Source organism: Scleropages formosus, chromosome 9 (genome assembly GCF_900964775.1).
Source record: "Scleropages formosus chromosome 9, fSclFor1.1, whole genome shotgun sequence".
NCBI lineage: Eukaryota > Metazoa > Chordata > Actinopteri > Osteoglossiformes > Osteoglossidae > Scleropages > Scleropages formosus.
Genome location: NC_041814.1, coordinates 10085868 through 10110197, shown reverse-complemented (window position 1 = coordinate 10110197; position 24330 = coordinate 10085868). Strand labels below are relative to the sequence as shown.

General features: G+C 45.5%; 1 protein-coding gene across 1 annotated transcript in view; it reads right to left on the bottom strand.

Moving 5' to 3' along the window:
- Positions 1-4: 4 nt before the first annotated feature.
- agbl4 (AGBL carboxypeptidase 4) overlaps positions 5-24330 on the bottom strand; it is a 290482-nt gene continuing 266156 nt past the window's right edge. The window contains exons 10-13 of the mRNA XM_029254779.1: positions 18851-19003; positions 15061-15223; positions 2284-2380; positions 5-2177 (exon numbers count right to left, since the gene is read on the bottom strand). Of these exons, the coding sequence (XP_029110612.1) occupies positions 2069-2177; positions 2284-2380; positions 15061-15223; positions 18851-19003 (522 nt within the window). The 3' untranslated portion in view covers positions 5-2068. The remainder of the gene's footprint in view (positions 2178-2283; positions 2381-15060; positions 15224-18850; positions 19004-24330) is intronic.

The window sequence follows — 24330 nt, the reverse complement described above, 5'->3', positions numbered from 1 at the left end:
ACTGGTGGGCCTTGGTCTACAAATCAAATAAATACTTGTCTATCTTTTAAACATAGATCTTCAAATCAGAAAATAAATGAGAATCCAGGACACAGCACAAAAAAAGCAATTCATTGTAGGTCTGACCAATCTCCAAGTCTTTTTCAAACAATGAAAACATCTCCCTTCTGGATTTGAAACACAGTTTACTATGGCCTAAAAGAGGTACTGTGTACTGTGAACCATTAGCTAGAAAAAAAACCAAAAGAAAATTATTCATGTAATCATTTGATTAATATTAACATAAGGTAAAAACATTGGACTGCCTCGGAAATGATTAGTGCTTTGCTATTTTATATTAAAATCCATTATTTTTATTGTTGTTCCAACAAAACACCTTTCCATTTAAACCATTACCTTCACCACAGGTTCTAATCCATCAGTCATAATGTGAACTGATTTGTGAAAAGTGGTCTTATCATATGAAGTGTAATTAACTTCCACTAATTCCTGAGTTTGCTTCCATTTATGAAAAAGTGGAAACACATAACTTCACATGTGTAATCGTAGGCCACATCCCATTATCCTGTGGGTTTAGGTACTTAATAAACACACAAATCATTCTAATTTTAATAAAGTGTGTACATTTCTTTCTTACAGCAGGGTTGAGAACCATTACGCTTGTTCTGCAATTGTATACATTTTAGTCTCTTGAGCAAGAAATAAATCTGAGGTCTGAAAGAGAGGTGATGCATGACCAATAGAGCAAATGTAGGATAACATCAGTCTTTAAATAATGCATTGGACAAGTCCTAAACAATTACAATATCTTTGCTTGTGCATTAAGAAGCACATGTAATTACACTGTGAACATAGCTGCTCTAGTGAACCAAACCAAAAGGGGAGAAAATGGCATCGCAGTACGGAACAACGAAAGATTTATGTCTGACATCATCACTGCTTATGAGACACTTCATTTCACAATTAGACATATCCTAAGAGAGAAAGATTATGTAAAAGCACCTGGCAGCAGAAAAGCGGCTAAAACAACACTAAGGCCAGTTCAAATGAGAGACATAAGTCCTCCAAATTTTTCATGTACCATGCGATAGAAGCTTGACTGTTTCATTCAGGTCAAGTGATTACCTTGAAAACGACCCGTTCTCCTGGACAGTGCTCAAGAAGACCTGACTTACTGTGTCTGTGTGAGAGAAAGACTCCCGTTCTTGGTTCATAAACCACTCGGTGAGCTGCATTAGAAGACTAAATAGCTGTTTACTACCTGTTCAGATTCTGCAAATGAATTAACACATGACTCAGCCAAAGACTCAAGAAATAAGTGAGCAAACAGACATCAATTATAATGCTGCAAAACTATCCTCTTATGTGGTCTACGCACACTGCCTTACTGGAGTACAAAGCAACACGTCCACTGCTGAAGAACTGTGCTGAGAAATGAATAACCAAAAATAAAAAAAAAAAATCAACTGAATATTTTAAAGCAAGATCTGGCAAAAAACTAAGAATCAGATATGTTTTATTCCAGCTTTCGCATATTGTATCCATTATCCAGACAGCTACAGTTTTTGTGGTGTGATAAATCTGGTCTTATGCCATTCTCTAAAGGCCTTCACCTTGCAATACCGCTGAACAAAGAATAAATTCAACTATTACCATTAAATTGCAAAACTTACAATAAATTATCATCTTAGATATGAGAAATAAAAACAAAATGCCTGAGAACAGATGCGTTGTGGAATACAGCTTGAATGAAAGGCAACATCTGAATCTGAACAAAGCACATTCTTGTAAAGCACAATGTGCATGCAGTACGAAGGCCACAGAGAGAACCAAAGAGATGAGCAGGGATGACTAAATCACGGGACATCTTCTCAGGTAGTTTCCTCATGCAATCTGACAGTACGAAAGGAAAGACAATGCAAGTGAGTGGGTCAACACATGGCAAATTGTTTCAGAATGGCATTCTGGTAAAGAATGCGACACAGCCTCCCACGGCTTCGCTGCTTCATATGCAAGAAAAGCTCTTTTTTTCTCAGGGACAAGTACTGCCTTGTCTTGGTTTAGAACTCTAGGAGTCTCTAGCACCATGGATCCTCCTCTCTGGTTTCTCCCCCTCTTGGCTCCTCCAGCTGCTATAGACATTCCCTTGGCGAATGCCGGAAAGTCCATCCAAACTGCTGGGCCAAAAGAGGACACGGCTCTTAAGTGTTTGCTTCAGCTTCCACCTCCAAATATCTGTGCTCAGTAAAAACACAATGGGTGGATGGATGCAAAATATCTTACCTGCTGCCCTGACCTGCTAGCATGTTACTGTCAATTAAATTGTTAAGTTTGTAGTAATCCAAAAAGGTCCGGGCCACGTTTCTTCCCAGCTTCATGTCTGGTGCACAAGTTAAGGTCACCGTGCCGTGCTTTTGATTTCAGAAATAGCTGCATCCGTGGCAGATGTCAGGGTATATTATATAAATATATAAAGGATTATATGCAAAACACATTCTACAAAATTAACTGAACATATCAAAGATCTAAATATATTTTTCAAATCACACCATATGTAGATAATACAAGTAAAACATACAAAAATACATTATTTTAAAGGCAAAACTCTGGAAGCACATTTATGTTAATCTATAATTTTCCAGTTTATTTTCTTCCCTAAAATCTATAATGTTATGCTGAATTAAGGTTTTAAAAGTATTGAGCCAGAATAGATCTTTTGATACAAATTTATGCATAACCAAGATCCATTTTTTTTTTTTTTTTACAGTGATTTATTTTCTCAGGGGCAAGAAAATATGATTCTCAGTTCCACTGAGCTTCTAAATCTTTACACCTCATTTGCTATCCTTAATGGGAAAAGTAAACATAACCCATAATTCCTCTATATTTAGTGAAATCATAAATGTAAGAAATAAAGCCTGGGCACAGCATATCGTACTGCAGGCCATCCCAATACTGGGTGTCTTATAATATCCATCAACTTGCACTGAAATTCAGCCTGACCTCTTCAAACCCCAGACACACACCTCATTAAAAATGCAATTAGGCCATCTACTGAAAACACTATGTGGTCTTTTGACATTCTCTTTCCATAATGCTTTCCTTTAGGAACTCCAAGGCAGAAAACTAATTTCAGTAAACACCAAACTTACAAATCTTATCACTACTGTAGATCTGTTCTACAAAGTGTGCTGCAGTAACACTGACCAGCTCAAGAAAATATCCTGGCTGCAAACATGTCTCCCTGTATAAAAAATTGCATATAATAATCATTTTGGCCTTGCTGGTGAAAAATGATCAGCTACAAAAATGAAAACAATCCATATCCCATTACAAGTAGACATGGCTGTTTATCTCTAGGAAATAGTTAACAGTCTGTCCTGTACTGGACAATCAGAAATGATGAAACGATAAAAAAGACATCATTTTTCAACCTTCACTGTCATTTCATTGTGGAAGCTCAGGGCAGTCCTGTCCGTCTGCCTGAGCCCTGTGACCGAAACAATCTTTCACCCAGGCAAAAATGATCCAGTCGTTTTTTATTTTTATTTTTCCCATTTCTTCCAACAGTCAAAAATTAGTCATGAAACATAAATCTCAGCCCTACAGGTGAAATCCTATTATCTTGAGCTGTTAACTCATAAAAGCGGGGAAAAAAACACCCTCGGTGTAATGGAGTATCTCAGTGGTGGAAAGCAAGGGCGTTGCTTGAGTTGTGCACATGCATACAGGCAAGTGTTGGTACATGCACAAACCCACACACAATAAAACTATTTACTATATTTATGGTCTTAAAAACGACTGACTGTGCTAATAACAAACCATTTGTGTCATCATCACAATTTGGTCCACGTCAAGGATTTGGAATAACAAAAATTTTAGTAGCTTTCCATAATTTATCAACAAAGCAACTGATTCAAACCATCAGACATTATGATAGGAGACACTTTTTATGTCACCAGAAGAACCTTACAATAAAATAAAAAGAACCCCCCACTCCCCAAAGTTATAGCGTTTGTGCTTTACCCTATAGCTTGTAATTCTCCAGCCTACAGAAATTTTATAAATACTATAAATACAAATATGACAACTTTAGTGTTTCACGAATGTACCAGCTGTGCAAGTCTGAAAAGGTGATAAATCTTGAGTCAGTTGGGCAGGTGTGAGAGACACAGCTTCCTGTAGGCGGCCGGGGTCACTCACTCCCCCGCTGCTTTCCCAGTGAACACGAACAAGGGTCGCGTCTTCCATGGCAGCATGTGCCGATTGCTGGATGAAGCAGACAGGATGCCTTCACCTGGCCCATTTGTGCTCTGCATGCCCGGACTCCCTCCCTCCCTGTTATCCGTAACTCGGCTCTCGCCAGATACATCAGCCTGGAAATGTGGTGTCTCCGCTGGCCTCCATCCGTCACTCAGCAGGCAGGCGGGCCCTCTCGCCATGGCTCCCGCTCCTGTATTTACTCCCCATCTGTCTACTTCTCCAACTTTCCACAAGCCTTCTGAAGTCCCTGTGATGGCCTAAAACTGCTGCCTTTCGCCCCCAGCCAACTTTAAGAACATAAAGTCTGAAACGAGACCTCCCTCTCTGTCTATTTCAAACAATACGACCAGGTCATTAAATACCAGGGCTTTGAGCCAGAAGGGCACTGGTTCTAGTATCAAGAGAGATCAGACTCTGAGAAGAGCAATTGACCTGAATGGGTCCAATGCTGCACTGTATACATGGGTACAAGTTTTGTAATAAAAGCATCGGCAAAGGAAGCAAACAATAAATTAGCTGCTGTGTTCTGGAAATGAGCCTCTGGAAGAGACAAAACAAAGCAATGGAATTTTGATCATCCTTAACTACATACAGTATATATAGATGGGAAACAAATGGAAAGAGTGACCACCCCCAGATAATGATTCCTCTTGTAAAAAGGAAAACAAATGGGCCAGACTGTCTTTGCCCCTCACTGCAGACTGATGTACCTACTAGTCACTGGGTGCTCTCCAAGCAGGTCTGAAGGAGGACTCATACACTCACTATGCTTATACATTCTTCTGTACCCTTGATGCCTCCTGTTTGACCTGGGAAAAGTTTTGCCACCTCCCTCTGTCAACAGAACCTCCATCAGCGCGTGTACATGCTCAGAGCAGCGACAGAAATAACCCCCTTGCTCCCGCCGAGCGCAGATGGCCCTCGCAGCTTGTGATGTCGCATCTCACATCTATTACAAGGAACCAGTGATGGACGGCCGACTCCGAAGGAGAAGACTTCATCTGCATCGCAGCTGCAAGTGAGACGTTCCAACACCCAGATTGGCTGCTGGCATTGTGCCAAAAGCGACCAATGCTGCCGGAGAGGGAAGCAACCTACAGGAATTGGAGATGCTGCCAAAAGGCAGCCGAAAGACCTGGGGAGGGTGGAAATTTCCACAGAGATCTCACACTGGGTTGGAAACACACAAGATGTTATGTAATCATGGAGGAAGTGAATTTGACAGCCTTTCCTGCACTAAGGCACATTGTCAGGGAGGAGTAGAGCTCCTCACCTTGCCAAAACTGGCCATGGACCAACCTTCACATAGTTACATGGACTGATGCGGAGTGTAATTAACTCACTCATACGGTAATATAATAGCAGCCTGTAATTCAATACAAAAATGTTTTCAAACGGCAACAGGGAACATAAGATCAGGGATTTAAAACAAACACCAAGTTCAACTTTTGTACATAAGGTGGAAAGAAGAAATGCAAGACATTTCAGAGATATGTTGTGTTACTTACTCATTAAGATGAAAGGATGACGTTTCCTCAAATTGGTGAGCACTGCTACAGATCCTGTGCTGTAGTTCTGCCGTATTTTTAATTTCCATATACCCCTGCAACCCTGAACAAGACTAGTAGTTGACAGAAATGGAAAAGAATACACACACACATTTTCGGAACCGCTTGTCCCATACAGGGTCGCGGGGAACCGGAGCCTAACCCGGCAACTCAGGGCGTAGGGACACACCCAGGACGGGGCACCAGTCCGTCGCAAGGCACCCCAAGTGGGACTCGAACCCCAGACCCACCAGAGAGCAGGACCCGGTCCAACCCACTGCGCCACTGCACCCCCCATTGGAACAGAATATACAGGTGTATATACTCTGTGTGTGTGTGTGTGTGTGTGTGTGTGTGTGTGTGTGTGTGTGTGTGTGTGTGTGTGTGTGTATATATATATATAATATATATATATAGATGTACATATACTCATGTATACATGTATACGTATATTTTATTTTACATTTCTCTCAAGGACCACTATTCACCACTCCATTAGCAAGGCTTACATGTTTTTAATATAGAAAAATTAAAAATAAAACACAAACAGACATATATGAAGCATAAGATATGTTTTCTTCTTTAATTTTTGCATATTATGAATATGTAAGCCTTGCTAACAAAGTGGTGAACTCAGTTTTATGGGAGAGGACATGAATAAACAGCATTTTGACTTTAAAGTTCACATGAAGTTCAGGTTTGTATATTTGGAAGTTCAAGTGCTGTCCTTTCAGTGACCGCGATGAGCAAATTTCATAGAATTGCTAGCAAACACAGCCTTCAGTAGAACAAGGCTTTCCAAGATTTTCCCTACAAGAGGCTGTTTGCATGTCTCCAAAGCCACACGCTGACATCTAAAAACACACAGAGGCTACGCAAACTGGCTATGTGGCTACAGGCCACAAAACAAAACCAAAAAATTCATCTCAGTGTTGAATAAAATTTTTAGAAAGAAATTAAGTTGCTTTTACCCCAAAATATTGGCTAAAGTTTCAGACTGCCACTGATAAGAAAATGCATAAAATTCACATCTGAACAACAGAGTGAAATATTACACCATACAGTACATACAGGGCTGCTTGAAAGTATGTGAATCTCTTGTGTCCCTCACCTTTACCACACGATTGTTGCAGTCTTTCTGATCTGACATAATAGGTGTTTAATTCCCAATTCTATATGTTGGTTTAGAGGAAATCATGAGTGTATTAGAGTAGTGTGAGAGTAGTGCAGGAGCAAAAGTAATTGAGTGAACCCCAAGTCGCGTTGGTTAAACCAAGTACGTAAGTAGAATCAGGTGTGTAAATCATAATAATTTATTCATTTTATGAGTTTCTTTTAATATTTCGATTTTTATAAGTTTAACATTTTATACAGGAATAACGACCATCCCTATATGGTTGATATACTTTCATGCAGCACTTTGAAGGACTTCCAGAACCCAGGATGGCTAATGGTTGAATGATCGAAACAAAAGTTTGAAAAGCACTCTAGACAAACGGTTTGAGTATCAGCAACTACTCTTGGCCCTTCATGTTAGTCCTTCACAGAACATACTATGTCTCAGTGTGGAAGCCAACCACTGTCTCACAGCCGAACAGTCTCTCCGGCAGCCTTACGAACCATCCAGACAGCAGTGTGGTCTCCCTTCTGGGGGCTTGACGATACCACACTAACCTGTTACTCTCGTCCCTTCATCTGTGCAGCATCTTCGCAAAGCCTTTGGAATGGGAGTGGATGCTGGATGCTGGACTGCAAGTGTCACATTCATTAGCAGCTCACTCTCCCTGCTTCAAACCGCAGCTGCGGTGGTGTGTTGGGTGCTTGGGGGCAAGGACCCCATGCCTGCATCTCTCCACCCGTTCGCTGAGTGGAGCAGGACTCGGCGAAGCCAATAGCTTCTAAACGAAGTGGATTCGAAGCACGTTGGCTTGAGAGAACAGTAAAATATGAAGAAGTCCTTTAGGGACCTGGCACCGCTCCAGTGTTACCTGCAGGGCTGGGCTTTGAGGCACCTCTTTCTCCAAATGATCATCTCTCACCTCTGTGATCAGTTACAGCGTCATAATTAGCGCAAAAAACCGTGCGAAACGGATAGGAAAGAACGGCAAGTTGAGAGCTCTGCTTCACCGTTTTCGGTGATCTGAAGGGCGATAATCAAAGCACACGGCACAGCCAAGAAGCAGAGTAGCTGAATGAGCCGAGTCCGCAGACAACGTGGAGGCACAGCCCGCGAGGCCCTCCGTGTCATTGGGGCGTGAGAGGTTTTAATATCACATTCGCCCGACACTCCCGCCCGCCCGCTCACTCGATCGATAGCGGCCTTTTGTTGCGCCTCAAGGACAAGCCACCGCAGGGCTGACGAGGTGATGGGACAAGGGGGAGAGGGACGCTCCGACGGCCTGGCGAATGATTTGTTTACAAGGCTGTTTATCGGCCCTCCCCGGCACCCGCGCTCCAAGCAGACGGAAGGACGACGATGCCCCAGTGACAAGGGAGCGAGGCGCGGTGGTCCTGAGCAGAGCATTCACTAACGAGCAGACAAATTAGGGACATCGCCACCATCAATATCGTCAAGTGACAGCCCTGCCACCGGCATGTCACAGAGAGCCAATTAAGAATGCTAATTAAAACAGTAAACAGCAGCGCACAAAGGGAGCGTGCATGTCTCCCTCCAGCTCAAATTATACGCTAAGACCTTGTGTCCCTCTCCCCGCAGGACACACGCAAGCAATCTTGCTGATCCAAACCAGACAAGACAAGAGAAAGAAAAGTTTGGCAAGTTGAAGACAGTGCAAATCTGCGCTTAAAGAATGGAAAGTATAGTCAAATGATTTCATTCAGTCAACACATCATGGGAGACCGAGGACACTGTGCCTGGAAGAACGAAACTAAAACACGTCACCTGCTTGGCAAGATCTTTTAAGATGTTGATTTAGAAATATTTTTGAACTCTGATAAACTCATATTTTGCATTTTTATTCATGTAGCTAATGCTTTTCTCCAAAGTTAATCTATTTACAGTTATTTACCCATTTATAAGGAAGACGGGGTGGTGCAGTGGGTTTGACTGGGTCCTGCTCTCCAGTGGGTCTGGGGTTCGAGTCCCGCTTGGGGTGCCTTGCGATGGACTGGCATCCCGTCCTGGGTGTGTCCCCTCCCTCTCCAGCCTGGAGTCCGGCTCCCTGAACCCCACATGGGACAAGCGGTTTCAGATTATTGTATGTGTGTACCCATTTATACAGCTAGATTATTTTTTTGGAGGAATTTAGAGTAAATACTTTGCACAAAGGGGCTGCAGGAGGTAGGAATCAAACCTAGGTTCTGTGAGTCCAAAAATATTAATTTTAAACCCTTCGCTACCTACTGCCCCTATTTTGTCAATATATGGAGAGTGAAATATTCTTTTTTAAATAATGAGGAATACCGCATTCGAGCAACACAGAATCTAAATGAAACTTTTTGTTTTCTGATCATGAGACGTTCCTCATGATCACTGCCACTTTCACATGTCCCTGGAGTTCCCCTCAGAGACCTCCGCAGGGCACGGCGCAGTGTGCTTCATCGGTCCAGTAGGTCGGAAGCAGGTACGGTGAAGAGAGTCTAACTAAGCATTTAATGAGCTGAGCGAGGCAGTTCCTTGCGCAGGGAGGGAGCTGAGTGCTCTTCGGAGGCCTGGTCCTCGCCGAGAGGACACAGCTGGCCCCCTTCTGTCAGCCCTGCCGCACCGGCACCTCGAGCGCAGAATGCCACCTCAAGGACAACCACCGCTGCATCTTGCACGCACTTTCTTTTGGGGCGAAACAAAGTCAAATACGATAATATCACAAAGTCACTCAAAACTATCAAGAGGTCATTAATCCAAGCGGTCCCTTCTGCCCGAACAGGCGCACATGCACAGCTGTTGGAAGGGGGGCAGTGCTCGGCTGGACAATGAGGAGCGCCACTCATTATGCAGTCAGCAAGTTTGATACGATCAAATGGCATGCATATTCAAAGGGGCTCAATTGAGGACTGCAGTGACACAGAGCGGTAATGAGGACTGGGGTCTAGTGTCTGCCTCAGCAGAGCGCTGGGTGAAAGGAGAGGGGAACATCCATGGTCACCGCAGGAGGAAAGTGGGGCCATGGGTGGACCCGTCGGTACATAAACATCAGCCATAATTTCACGTCATGAACCACTGAGAGGAGAGGACGTTAAGGATACCGTACTGAATGCCCTCTCTGTTATGAATTACATGGCCTGCATGTGACAGGTAGTGCAAACACGCTCCTTGTAGCTTCTCCCTGAAGCATCACATGCATCACAACTTTCATTATTCTTGAAACACAATCATGCCAAAGAATCAATGGGCCTTTGAAAAACATACATTGGCAGCCATGTGGAACATACAAAAGGCTCCACTTTGCTTTATGATGTCAATGATCATCACCATCCTTCATTTCACTGAGACTTGCAATCTCTGAAATTTTAAACTGGCAGCTCTTCTGTACAAATCAAGTTGGGACCAGCAGGCAGCATAGTGGTCAAAAACACAGATTTATGATGTGAAGAAGAAGAAGAAGAAGAAGAAGAAAAAGGAGAAGGAGGAAGGTACAACGTTGTGGATGGGCCCTCTGTTCCTACAGACTGCTGTCATCCTGTGTCCTGTGCAGGCAATGGAAGTCCAGCCTGGTGACTGACACCACAGCCAGCAAGGCACCACTATGCTGCCCAGCTCCATATAGCGTGCCATACGGCATCCTTTTATGTACTGGGAAATGTCTTTGGGATGGTGTGACACCTCGGTCAGGCAATACCAAGCTAATGGTTTGAAAACATTGCCCTCGCCTGATTGAAAGGAACGCTTTTATACTCTTACGCCAGGATAATGGGTCTTTTCAGGGGGTGTCGGGAGCCCCAAGGTCGGCCAGAAAAGGCACGCAGGCTTGACGTGGGGCTGTTTTCCTCCAGCTCTTCGGAGAGGAGCAGCACACTTGTTAAGTTGTCAGAGTGGAAAGGGCATCGTGGAGCGGCCTCTCAACAGCGGGACGGCCAATCAAACTGCCGCCAGCTGAAGAGCTCTGTGTTTTTTTCTTTAAAAAAATGACATGCACTTCTAAAGTAGAGCCCTTTAAAGCTTTTCTTTAAAATCAGAATTAAAATGTACGACAGAAAAAAAAAAAACAGGCACCTCAGATCACTTCTCTGGAGGGCATTGTGCTATTTAAAACCATTGCCCTGGATTAAAAGCCTAAATTAGTTGCTAGCTGCTTGAAATACACATTTCTGCAATTCCTCAAATCATATTTTTGCAGGCATTTTTGGTATTTCTTTAATACATGATGTGAAATAACTTTTATATATGAATGCATTTTTTTTTTTGTAACATTAAAAAGCATTAGAAGTATCTAGGATAACTATCCAGTCTGCCAAATTATTAAACTCAGAATGAGTATCTGAAAATGAATTTCCCTCCAAGTGTGTGGAAACCCTTTAGATGTCATCAAATACTTTTTCATCAGAAAATCAGTGTTTTTAATGAGAAAGCGAAGTCAAACAGCTTTGAGCTTATTCAACCGTTAACCATTTTATAACATTGAAGGACTACGTTCTACGATTGAGAAGACTACAGTGAATTGGAATAAACACATCGCAAAAAAATTCACGGCTCCCCCCTCACAATCAAATTCTCGTCTCGCCTAATTGTACGGCAGATAAATTTCAGTTTAATTCAATACAATTGCAGGTTTCTGATTCAACTGTCCAGAATGTATTACACTGAGATGTAAGAAATTTTCTCAGTTGCGCAAACCCACTGTGGCTCAATACTGTCCTGCCACCAATCCAAAAAGCGTAAAACAGCACACTTAAAAATATCCACACATATAGTTTCACGAATAGGCAAAGCAAAAGGACAGTAGACTTTGTCAGCTAATACACAACAGAGATACTTCTTTAGAGGAAACAAGCTGGAACTGTTAAAACTCATAATAGACTCTGTGAACTCCTTGGGACTTTGTCAGCCTGGTACTGAACCCAGGACAAAAGCTCCGTCCACATTGTCCGTGCCTGTCCTGCTGTAGTACTTTACAATAAAGATGGCAAAAGAAGGGATGTGCACATAAATAAATAAAATAAAGGGAGACAACGGGAAAATACGCAGAGCAGCGATGGTATATTTTACGACACAAGAGGAAACTCAAGGGAGCGGAGCCGATATCCGTCCTGCGGAAGTCTTTGGGGCATTCTGCCAGCAGAAAACCATCTGAGGACGAGAGGAGCCACATTGTGAAAGCCTGCCATGCACCATGTCTTCTTTCTATGTAGTGTGAAATTACAGGCGCTAATGAATCATTAAATGATAGAGAATATTCCCACCGCTGTGGCGGGGCATGTTTCAAGTCTGCTCCTCCAACATAATAGCACTTTCAGGAAAGGCTAAGTGCAAAAGGGCCAAGAGAACAAAAAAGCCGTAAGTGTGTAATTTTTCAGATGTGTAATGTTTTTGAGACGTTGTCTCCTATGCAATAAAATGTTATGAAGCCTAAAAAGGGCTTCAATTTCAGTGTGCGAGCAGGAAACCTTCCAGTGAGGCTCTGGAAATGGGGAAGGGTGGCCGGTTAACTGCTTATTTTTTAATGAATGTGTTGCTGAGGCCGAGAACCGTGCAAGAAGTCCACGTTGATCATTCGCACACGACAGAGCGGGTTGCTGGTGCAGAACCGGAAACATGCATCGTTCCTGGGACCCGGCTGACCCCAATCTCCCCACTACACGAGAAACCCGTCGTCCTCCTCCTGCAGGACGCCCATGCTGACCCCCCCAAGGCCGGGCCCCGGGCATCCCCCGGGCCTGTTCCTGTCTGACCTTTCGGCACGGGAAAGCAGCGCGCCCCCTCCCCCCTTTACTTTTCCACGGTTCAGTTCCCATCCCCCACACAACCGCCGATGAGCACGCCAGCGCTGTAGTGTAATAACTATTAGAATGCTGTGCCATTTAGTTTAACACCTCGCCTCATTCATCTTCCTCTCCTCCACGGCACTTTAACAAAAGACCACCGACAAAGGCGGTACACAGAGCTCGTGATGAAACAAGGAGAGGGAGAGAGATGGAGACACAGCTTACGCTGTGCTTAACACGCTACGCTGTCCTCTCAAGGGACGAACTCTTAGTTAAAACAGCCTCATTGCGTGACGCATGTATCTGGCTTTGCTACAAGACGTCACACTTTCTCTACAGTCAGTCCTCATGGCTGCCAGCAAATTAACCGCACGCATACGGCACCTCTCCCTTCTCTTTTCTTCACGACACCTTCTTCAATTTCCATGTGTGGAAAAAACAAGCAAACAAATAATGCTGCAACAGAAGATCATCATAAGTAAGAAATGATTCTTTTCGAGTGCACAGTAAATTCTTTTTCTTTTTTTTTTTTTTCCTTTCCCATCCCCGGGCTGACACTAACTTAAAGTAATCCCCTGGCTTCACAGTAATTCTACACGGATGGGTTTCTTATTATAGGCAGCTAGACAAGTAGGCCTTGGACGTGACAGTTCAGTGGAGCACTCACCACGAGGGGGAAAAAAGTGCGAGAGAAATGGGAAGGTACCGCTTCGGTCCGAGTCTTTATGGTTCCTTTGGTATAAATACTGAAACAGACAGATGAATGCGTGCTGTGCAAAAAAGAGTGCAGCTGGCAGCCGGCTCTCTGGCCGGACACATAGGGAGGTGCGAGCAGCTGTTGGCCAGGCGTGGTTGGCACCCGGGGCATCTCTCTAGAGCCCCAGCTGAGCCTTCCAGCTGCAGGTGTCTTCTGCAACACCTGCTAGACCTCCCCGCTGCAGCTGAGGAAGTTCTGAGCTTCAGTGTTTTGTTTCGCAGATCATTTCTATCTCCTGCACACGGTTACTTTTGCCGTGCTGTCAGTTCCATCTGTACAACGGGATGGCAACTGAAGTCGGACGTTCTTGTTGTCTTCGGCGTGATGTAAGAAACCCACGCGCTTGTTCATATACACTGACACATCTGCATGTCTGTTGTGCAACATCGCCGCAAGTCCCACTGAAGCTGACAGTAGCACAGAGAAGATGAAGAGCGCGCTTACAGCAGGTGGACTGGGATGGCAACGTATGAATGTCAGCTGAAGTTTGCCTGTCAAAATGATTAGAAGAATAAGCGAGGAACCAACCATATACCACCCAGCCCTAAATGAGAGGCTCTTATTGTACTTGGAGCGCGTGTCTTGCGCTAGCAGATGGGGCTGTACTACAACGCGATGACAATGTGGGCCTCGGCGCTCATTATGGAGCCCAGCGGCACTGTGTCCTGTTGCTGAGTGTAGAGACACCGGTGGAGATGATCCAACAGGGCTGGACAGCTACGCTGTGCTGCCTTGCGCCGCGCAGGAGCGCTGTGGATTGGAGAAAGGAGGTCTTTAGTGGCAAAGGGCACCTTCGCCACAAAGTCACAATCATGTCTGCACTGAGCCTCCGACGTCAGGCAAAATCTGAGCGCATGCGTGTTTTGTGTCGGTGTCTGTCAACACACCATGCCTCAGTTATCTACTGAGTGGCCAGTAGGTGGCAGAGTGGTTAGAGGTGCTGCCTCCCACTCAAAGGACCTGTGAATTCCACCTCCTGCTGCAGTACCCTTGAGCAAGGTACCTACCCTGAGTTGATACAGCAAAAATGACCCAACTGCACAGATGAGTAAATCATTGTAAGTAGCTTAACAATTTCGGTTGTTTTGCAGAAAAGGGTCAGCTAAAGGAATAAATAACTAAACACAGAACCGTATTTTTTTAACTCAGGGGACAATAAAACATTCCAGGCCACCTTCAAGATTAATATTAGCAGTAAAACCACACGCAGTAGATTAAAAATGCCACGTAAGAGTCACACATTTGCTCTTATTATGACTATAACTATGGCTACTGTTACAAAAGCCTGATTAGCAAATAAAGCATCACGTCAAAACAGTTTCGAGACAAAACCCTAACTATATAACCCTATCTCCTAAGACTGACCCTAAGCCTTTTCCATAGTGTCTTTTCATAATATTAGTACCTGTGTCCACTTTAGAAAGGAGAAGGAGATAAGGCATTTGCTGAGGCTACGGAGCTCTCTGCTCTTGGAGAATGTTCTAGACTTTTTCCACTATGACGAAACTCTCATTACGCTGAGTATTGCTCTCACATACTGCACCTGTGGTGCGAATGCCGTGAAGAGGCAAAGCCCTGGCCAAGCTCCACTGAGAGGAGAGGCTGAAAGGATACAGGACTCCTCGGTGTAGGGCACGGGCCCACCGCCACCCCCTGCCACGTAGCTGTAGAAGGAGACCTCCAGCGTGTAGCAGTAGGATGTGTGGTCCAGTAGGCCTCCTAGGAAGCGCCTGCCCGTGCCTGCCTTCACCACGTCCCGGTTGAAGGATGTGTTGGACTGCGGAGAGCACCACGAACAAAGAAGGCTCAGGAGAAGGACGCAGAGTCTGTGGCGAGATTCCTGCGGAAACACTCATCAACACTTCCGCTGACCCGTGTGACCTTCACACGACTAACAGCACCAAAGATTCAGCTCCGAAATATATAAAAGTGCCACACCTGAAGATAGTGTGTAGAGTAATTCGCTTCCGTACAAGGATATGAGCACTCACACACACACACACACACACACACACACACAGACACACGCACAATGTGTTGAAGTGCCTGACACTTTTCTTGACCGTCAACAGCGCAGCGGTCTGAGCTCTGACTGGGGTTGGCTACGCCGAGGAGCGCCGACGCAATGTCTCCCCGTATGTCTGTCATCGCTGTCATTACTGTCACCGATATCTCCACCGTCACCGCTGTCAGCACCACGCGAAATACTGTAACACCTCTGCCATGCTAAAGCAAGCCACGCTCACAAACGTCAACCTCAACTTAAAGGTCAGTTTCTTTTTTATCCCCTTTGGATACGACCATAAATAGCCCGTGGACGATCTGTGATGAGTTTTCAGAATTCGCAATAAGTTACGGTTTAGGTGTGCCGAAAGGGTCTCCCTGTGTAATAGAGAGTCGGAAAGTGTGAGTGTGTCACGGCTCAGAAAAGGTTATTCCTCTGGCTATATGTAACTGGCACTGCTGCAAAATGTCACGCTGTGTGGATGGTGAAGGTCACCGTAGATGAGAAGCTGGGTGTTACACAATGGAACACACGGGACCTCACACTTATAAAGGAAGATGCTGGTCCCTCATGCACGAGTCCACATGGGCTTAACAGTGTGTATTATTGTGTGCTGTTATAAAGTGTTCTTGAGGGGTATAATCTCGTGAACAGCTCATTTTCCCCCCGCAATTCCACGTTTACCGCCACATCCCAGCTCAAGTGACGTTGACAAGGCTCAGAAACACCGCCTCCGACACGCAGACTACGTGCCTCCTCATCGTGACTTACGCCGACTGCGCCGTTACTGTTCGTCTTTCAGCTTCTCCTTCAGACAAGCACGGAATCTGCTCCAGAAATTAACTGCTGTGCATGTCAGAGTTATTTAGGACATGCGTGCAGTGGAATCGGTCCATCCGACATGCTTCATCACAAAAGGAGAAGTTATTAAATTCCTTGAAATTACCCCGCAACTTGTGCCACAATTGTGAGGGAGTCAGTTTTAATCCTTCATTTTGATTTGAGCATGTTTTTCTCCATCCTCTCAATTTACTTTATTTCAGTATAATTTCCAAAGAGCAGACAATGCACGGGCAAGGCAGCCCATAATTGCACTGATCCCTGTTGGTAATATTTTGCTGTCTCCGTGTATTATATTTACAGGACGGACGCCTTCACGGAACAGTACTAGAATTTGGGGGCTTCATCAAAATCATTTTCACCAGCACGCTCCTTGTCATTGATGCTGTCTGATTTATAATTTTTTTTTTTTTTTTTTTTTAAAAAGGAGAGTGAACAGTTATGCCCCTTCTTTACGCTTTTCTATTCTCTTGCAAATACACACATCATCTGAAACCGCTTGTCCCAGTCGGGGTCGCGGGGAGCCGGAGCCTAACCCGGCAACACAGGACGTAGGGCTGGAGGGGGAGGGGATGCATCCAGGATGGGACGCCAGTCCATCGCAAGGCACCCCAAGAGGGACTTGAACCCCAGACCCACCGGAGAGAGCAGGACCCGGTCCAACCCACTGCACCACCGCACCCCCCTCTCGCAAACACAGTATCTCTCTCTATATGCTCTGTGTAGGATCATTAAATACATATACTGTACCATGTGACTGCGACAGGCCAGCCTGACAAGCACCAGCAAAAGAGGATTTTTTGTTTTTGTAGAGTATTCAGTTTTTGTTTGAGGTGTAGTATGAAATGAAGCAAAAATTCATGTCACCAAGTCTAAATAAAAGCCAACTTGCAGTTTACATCACCTAACCATTATAATCTACAGCTCGTAATGTGGCTGGAAGTGGACGATCCCCACCGATGTTTTCCAGACACAATCGCTGCTGGGAGCGCGTTCTGTTACGTTTCCTGGACCAGAGACTACCCTTCCTCCAGGGATGTCCACGTGGCAGGAGATGGATGGATCAAGCCGAAACCCACATGCGAATGGGACCCTACTTGTTCGCAAGCTCTTGTCAACCTGTTGGTCTTTTCAGGCGAGAGTCTCCAAGCTGAACTTAGAGTCCAGCATAAATGGTATCGTCATCACAAGAGGAGACCCAACGGCTCTTTGAAAGAAACTGGCTGTGATTTGTGTGCAGCACAACTTATAAGTTCCCAAGAACTGGACTGGGAAGAACTTTGTAGATGGGTCGACAACAGGTCCGTTTATCAATCCCAACACGTTTGGGCAAGATATACATCTTAGGGCTTCTATAGCTATACTGCAGTTGCTTGCTTTATGGCAAATTAATTCCTAGTTAGTTCCATACAAGGGGGTGCGGTGGTGCAGTGGGTTGGACCGGGTGCTGCTCTCCGGGGTGTCTGGGGTTTGGGTCCCGCTTGGGGTGCCTTGCGACAGACTGGCGTCCTGTCCTGGGTGTGTCCCCTCCCCCTCCAGCCTATGCCCTGTGTTGCTGGGTTCGGCTCTGGCTCCCCGTGACCCCGAATGGGACAAGCGGTTCAGAAAGTGCATATCTGTTCCATATAGACATGTCCAGTTTCCACAGTTCCAGCCACATCCCTTATATTGCGACTGAACAAGTTTCTGAGCGAAAGTGGGTGGCCAGCACCTCACTAAGTGACACACTGTCAACGTTTCCACTCTGCTGAGTAGAATCTGCAACACACTTTCATCTGTGAACTTTTCACCGGCGTGGAAATATCAAACAAGATGCAGCGCTGATTATATTTCAGTTACAAAAACACTACGAAGTATAGAAGTGAAAAAGAAGTCACCAAAGTCTACATCCAAAAAAAAAGTGAAAAAGGTTTCCAGGAATAAAAACACACCTGAAACTAACTGCTCTTGTAGGATGGGCAGATGTTCCCTCTAAAACCTTTGTAACAGAAAGTTTACACTCCACTATTTTTTATTATTAGTATAAGAAACAATACAAAATAATTAATGATAGCCACTCTCTAACAGTAGTAATAAAAAATGTTAAAGGCCATTTAAGTGTTATTCAGGAAAACAAATAAAAAAATCACACCTCTATTGATATATTCCTATTTATTTCAGCTAAAAGTATTCAGACTGGGGAGGAGGCGGGGTAGCGCAATGGGTTGGACCAGGTCCTGCTCTCCAATGGGTCTGGGGTTTGGGTCCCGCTTGGGGTGCCTTGTGATGGACTGGTGTCCTGTCCTGGGTGTGTCCCCTCCCCCTCCGGCCTTGTGCCCTATGTTGCTGGGTTAGGCTCTGGCTCCGCACGACCTCGTATGGGACAAGTGGTTTCAGACAATGTGTGCGTGTGTGTGTATTCAGACTGAGAATAAACCCCAATGAGATAAAAGCTGGTGAGAAGAACTAATCCATTTTCACAGGTTTCTACAGAAAAGCGTCCAGAGTCGCTGCCTCTGTGGTCAAGGCACCGTGGGGTATCGGGGGACGGGTGCGGCGGTGGCTCGGCCCAGGACTCACGAAAGAGAAGTCGGGCGCGTTGTGGCAAAGCAGGCGGGGGAAGACGGCCTGCCGCTGGACGCGCTCCTCGTCCTCAAACACGTTCCCATACATGAAGCCATTCATCATGGTGGAGTGGGCGTGCACATCGATGTAGAATTCCAGACTCACCTTCTGTGGGGAGCGGACAGAGAGAGAAAATGCATCACAGCACTTGCCAGTTATTTGCTCTCTACCTGGGTAAGGAGAGTATTGCGCATAAATATGGAACACCGCATTTTCTTGATATGAAAGATCACTTCTAATTGCAAGTATAATGAGGGCAATATAATTTAGAAGTAATTAACAATGAACTCTGCTGGCGGCGCCTCTCAGCCTCTGGAGATCCTCTGGCTCTCCTGGGTTCTTTGTGAGAGCCGCACTGATGCACCATGCAGCACCTGGATGGGGAGGAGAGGGAAGCCCCCCACAGACGTGTCAGGGATCACACGCAGCCTGCGCAGAGGGCCAGAGTGTGTGGCGGCTGCTGGCCTGTCAGCCACACCGCGGGGGTGGGTCTCAGATTTGTGCTCTCCGCGCTGCGTGGGGATTCCTCGGCCGAGGATGCGAGGCTGAAACCTTGAAACGGACAGCGTGTTGCCATATCAGGTGCTGGGGGAGTCAGGCAACACGCCAAAGGTGTCAGCAGAGCGCGCTCTCACTTCACATTTACGTTCCGGTTCTTCCTCCAGAGCAAGGTGCGCGTCCGGAATGGCGAGATGGTGGCGGTTGCACCAGTTCGGACTCGTCCGGCGCGAGATTCCGACGAGCCGCGTGCCGCGGAGGAGCGAATGCCGCTCCCGCTTCTTTCTGAGGTGTGCCGCAGCCATCATCCCTTGTCAGCCCTGCACACCCCCGATCCTTCACTGCTTCGGCTTGCTGCGTCTCAGCCTCTCGTCTCTGCACCGTGTGCCCCCTGCCCTCTGCCTGGCCGCCCTTCTCTGGGGCTCCCCTCGCACTCTTCTCATTGCACATTCTGCCACGCACCTCAGCTCCCGGGGGTCACCAGGCAGGGGGAGGTGGGGGCTGGGGGAGCTCGGGCGATGCACTACTTGAAATTCTGCTCACAGCCAAAGCAATTTCCTGGCGAGCGCAGCACTGTCAGCTCCTCTGATGGCTGCCTGTGAAATATTGTGGCTGGGAGTGGGCCGGCAGCACGCTCTGGCAGCCTGATGGATGGAGGCTGAGAGGAAGAGGGGGGAAACGGCAAAAAACGGAGAGCAAGGAGAAGAAAGCAAAAGGCGACCGCCATTAAGGCAGCTCCATCAGCCACTTGAAGGAGATCCCAGGGTCTAATGGAGGGAAAAAGCTGCACGGTTACGCTGCGCTTGCCCAGCGAAAAGGAGGTGGCCGCAGGACCTTGGAAATTGGACACAGCTTTTTTTGCGTTCTCACACCCACATACAGTCTTTCTCTGCATTGGCAGCCGACATCAGGTTTTAGACGCTGCTAGTTACGATATTTACGGACGACCGAAAAGTCTGACATTTGTCTGACAACATAATTCTGATTGCAGATTAAAAGCTGCACAACTGAAATGGTTTCAGTGCAGCAATTTGCTCTTGAGCAAAAACGGCCTCCCTCACTCATTGCATAGCATCTCAAGGTGCCCTTGGCAGCATAAATAAATTACACCCATCCCCACTTACACAGAGGCTCACTGCGTGGACAGTCACTTATCCAGTCTTCAGGAATTTCTAGCACTCATCCCAGTATGTGGAGTGCACCCCTGTGGTCCAGACATTTCGGTCAATAAGGTAACCAAATGCAGCGTTATACACTGTACGCTGCAGAGCACACAGACTCTCTGAGCTGTGCGCTCATAAGGGTAACAGACAGCCCAGCGGATGAACACACAATCAGCCGTGTGTGAAGGCTGAGGATGCTCTAAACAAACAGCATCTCCGTCTGTATTCACGTGAAACGCGGTGCTGCGTTCTCAAATGAGTGCGGTGTCCCTGCAACCGTCCCAAAAGACAGCCACTGCGGGCACTGCTCAGACTGTACCAATGGTAGTGCCCAATGAAACTTTATAATAAGGGCAGCTAGTATGATGGGTGCTTTCTTTATGAAGCTTACCACAATGTTATTAAAGATTGCATATATTTCATTGATACATGTGCAACCCCCTCATTCATTTTGAGCGAGTTCCTGTCTGTCCTGAAACAGATTGAAACTTTAGCCATAAATAATTTGGAAAGGCTTCTTCAGTCTTTGGACATCCGCCTACAGGGCAGATTTTCTGTAATGGATTAGGTTAGGAGACAGGGGCAGGGGTGTGCTTGGTGTTATGCTGTCCTCTCATCCACGCTATGCTAACACACGTTCGGTTGGACAGATCAGTACTGACCGGTGGGCCTACTGTGCACTTGCAGGCCAGGTTGCTGTTTCCCGGAGCCATGGGCTGTGACCCAGGAAAATGCTCTGTGTCACCCTATATTGAGACAGCCCCCTCAGCAAAGCAATTCGGGCATTAAAAGATAACATCAGATCGAACAAAGTAGGTGTGCATCACATATGTGACTTGAAACAATGGAAAGCAATTAGAAACATACCTCTATCTCGGATCTGGAAATAAAAATATCAAGCTACTATATCCACTTCTTGCTTCATTGATAGCAATTGTTTTACCTTTATTGGGCTGGCGTTGCTACAGTTTACTCTAAAGTGGGAGGTCAAATTAATTTTGTCAGTTGAGGACTTATCTAAAGTATATTAATTAGTCCATGCCTTTTAAGGCTGCAAGCAATTTCCTTATCTTCTGTGCAGCAAAATGGTGCTGATATAAGCAGGATTACTGACGTCAGGACTGATTCAGCCCATAACAATGCCATTTGCCAAAGGCACTTAAATAACAGTGATCGTAATGAATTTAGGATGGCATTATCTCCTCCAGTAACTAACAACATAATGTCTTGCTTTAATTTTTCCTGGAGTAGCGATTGCGGTAGGGGTTAGCGGGAACACATTAGGAAAACGTGAGGGACAGCAGGTTTGTAGGGATGGATGTTCTTGAGTGTTCTGGATGTTCTCGATGTTCTTGTGTGTTGTGAACACAATGCCAAAGAGGCCTGTGTGTGTGTGTGCTCGGCTTCCAGCCACAATAGAGAAGGAGAGGTAGAAACAGAATGTAGCACTGTCCCGAGAAAACCCGTCACCGAACACCCACTGGCCAGCGGTGGGACTCGCTGAACATCTCGACACAAGGGACGACACCTGTTTGAGCCAAAGAGGCAGACAGCTGTCTGCAGTGGGGTATCTGGGCTTCATCATCTGCCCCCATCTTCATGGTGATCTGTTCTGGGCGGAAAATAAAAATAACTGAGCGCTCCAGCAGGTGACCCTCCCTAACGGTGCTGAGCTGCCATCCTTCGTACGACAAAAGCCTCCTGAGGAAAGAGCTCAGAACAAAGGACACCATCACATATTCCACAATGGCACGCTCCGGTTCGGCGCTGAGGGCAAGATATCTGAGCCTCAGACGGCATAAGAGGTGTCTGAGGGCTTGGGAAGGGGGTGGGTGGGGGGGTTGTGATGGGCATAAATTGGCTGTGAATCTCAGAAATACATAAGAACGGAGGCGATGACACCAGAGGACACTTCAAATGACAGACGCAAGCTGCATTTTCCCAGCATTCGGAGTATGGCAGACAAAAGCTACAGGGCAAAAAAAGACATTATTAAAGCAACCAAGGGTGGGGGATAGTCAAGGTGCAAAATTCATCTAGTCTGCCTGACAGCACCTAATACATTTGTTTCAGATGGAAAATTAATTTTCTAATATTAAAAAGGTCAGAAATGAACTATGGCAATATGGGCCCCTTTGTCATCCTTAACAAATTATCCAAAATGGCGCTGTCAGATTGGTGAGGATATGTTTGCCATGATGAATGTTACAAGTAATCAGCCAATCAAAAATAATTCTTCTTTTCCTTTGATAAATGGGGTGGAAAAGCATCGTTTTAGGTGAATGATGGATCCATTTGTTTTTCCTTTTTGTTATTTTTTATTTTTTAAACAAACAGTGTGCAGTGAAGAAAAAAATTATTTCCCCTCACATATTGACTTATTTTCCCCCCTTGCTCACTTTTGCATTTTTGTTTAATGATACATTCATGTATCATATTATTACTGCTATTACTTTTTACTTCAGCCTTTCCTGTTTGCAACAGAAAAAGCATAAAAAGAGGCACTTTCATAGACTGCTCAAATAACAGGTCGTATTTTATAAATAAGGTTAAGACGTATATTATTCATACAACAAGAAAATGGAAAGAACATGAAAAAAGAAAGGAAGGAGGTATCTGAATACAAGAAAAGGTCTTCACTAAGGACGAGTGTTTAGGCCTGGTAAATGTGGGTATATATTTCTGAAATTAAAAGAGAGCTACTCACTGATTAGTTTCAATAGGCTTGTCTGCTTTTGCTATGGCTCTTGTTTTCAGAAAGGTCTGACGCAAAGTATCGGCTTTTATATTATTAAAGCTTTCACGGTTATTATTTTTGGCAAACAAACAACCTGTGGCTGAAATCAAATTGCTGCAGTCATAGATCAAGTGGTGTATAATGAAATAAGCATGATAGCAAAAGCCAGACAGAGTCAGGAAACAGCACAGGTGTAATCTTTGGTATACTTTTCATTGACATCATTACTGATTATTTTTTGTATATAGTATGTATTTCACTGTCAATGCATCTGGCATGATGGTATGCAGTTCAGCACTATGCCTCACAGCTCCTGGTTGGATGCGAGTTTGAATTTAGTTCAGTCGGTGTGGATTTGTACATATGTTCTTTCCCATCTTCACGTTGGCGTCCTGGGTCCTCTGGTTTCCTCCTACAGTCCAAAGACATATCTTATGCATTTCTAACAATGAATTGGACCATGGTGACTCTGTACTGGATAAGTAGTTGTTGATGGTGGATGAATGGACGGATGGATGGATAGACATTAAATATAACACGATACACAGTCGATACGATGCCCAAAAGCCATTGACGCCATAGAACCCTAAGCATGTATTAAAGTGTGGCTACAGCAGGAAGCACCAACTCGAGGGCTGCCTCTTACCCAAGCATCGATTGTAGTTGCCCCATGGACCCTGGCCCTGGACCCCCATTAGCACAGTGCTACAGACGGAGAAAGGGAAGGAGAGGGGCACTAATCCCTCTGCCACAGGTTCCCTAATCTGAGTGCTGTGTTGGATGGGATTTGCTGGTACATGGGAGCCCTGACACATTGGACAGGGTCTGAAGCAGCACAGCCATGTTATGAATGCGAAGAAGTGCTTAAAGATACTCAGTCGTGGGCTACCCAGGCTTACGGGGACAGATGGACCACACAAAGGAAGTGCACCAATGAGCACCCACCCTGGTCTCCAGGCAACAGGGGTACAGGAAAGGGCACCACCCACATGCCATCACAACCAATCAGCACACTTATTGAGTTCGTTAACCAATCA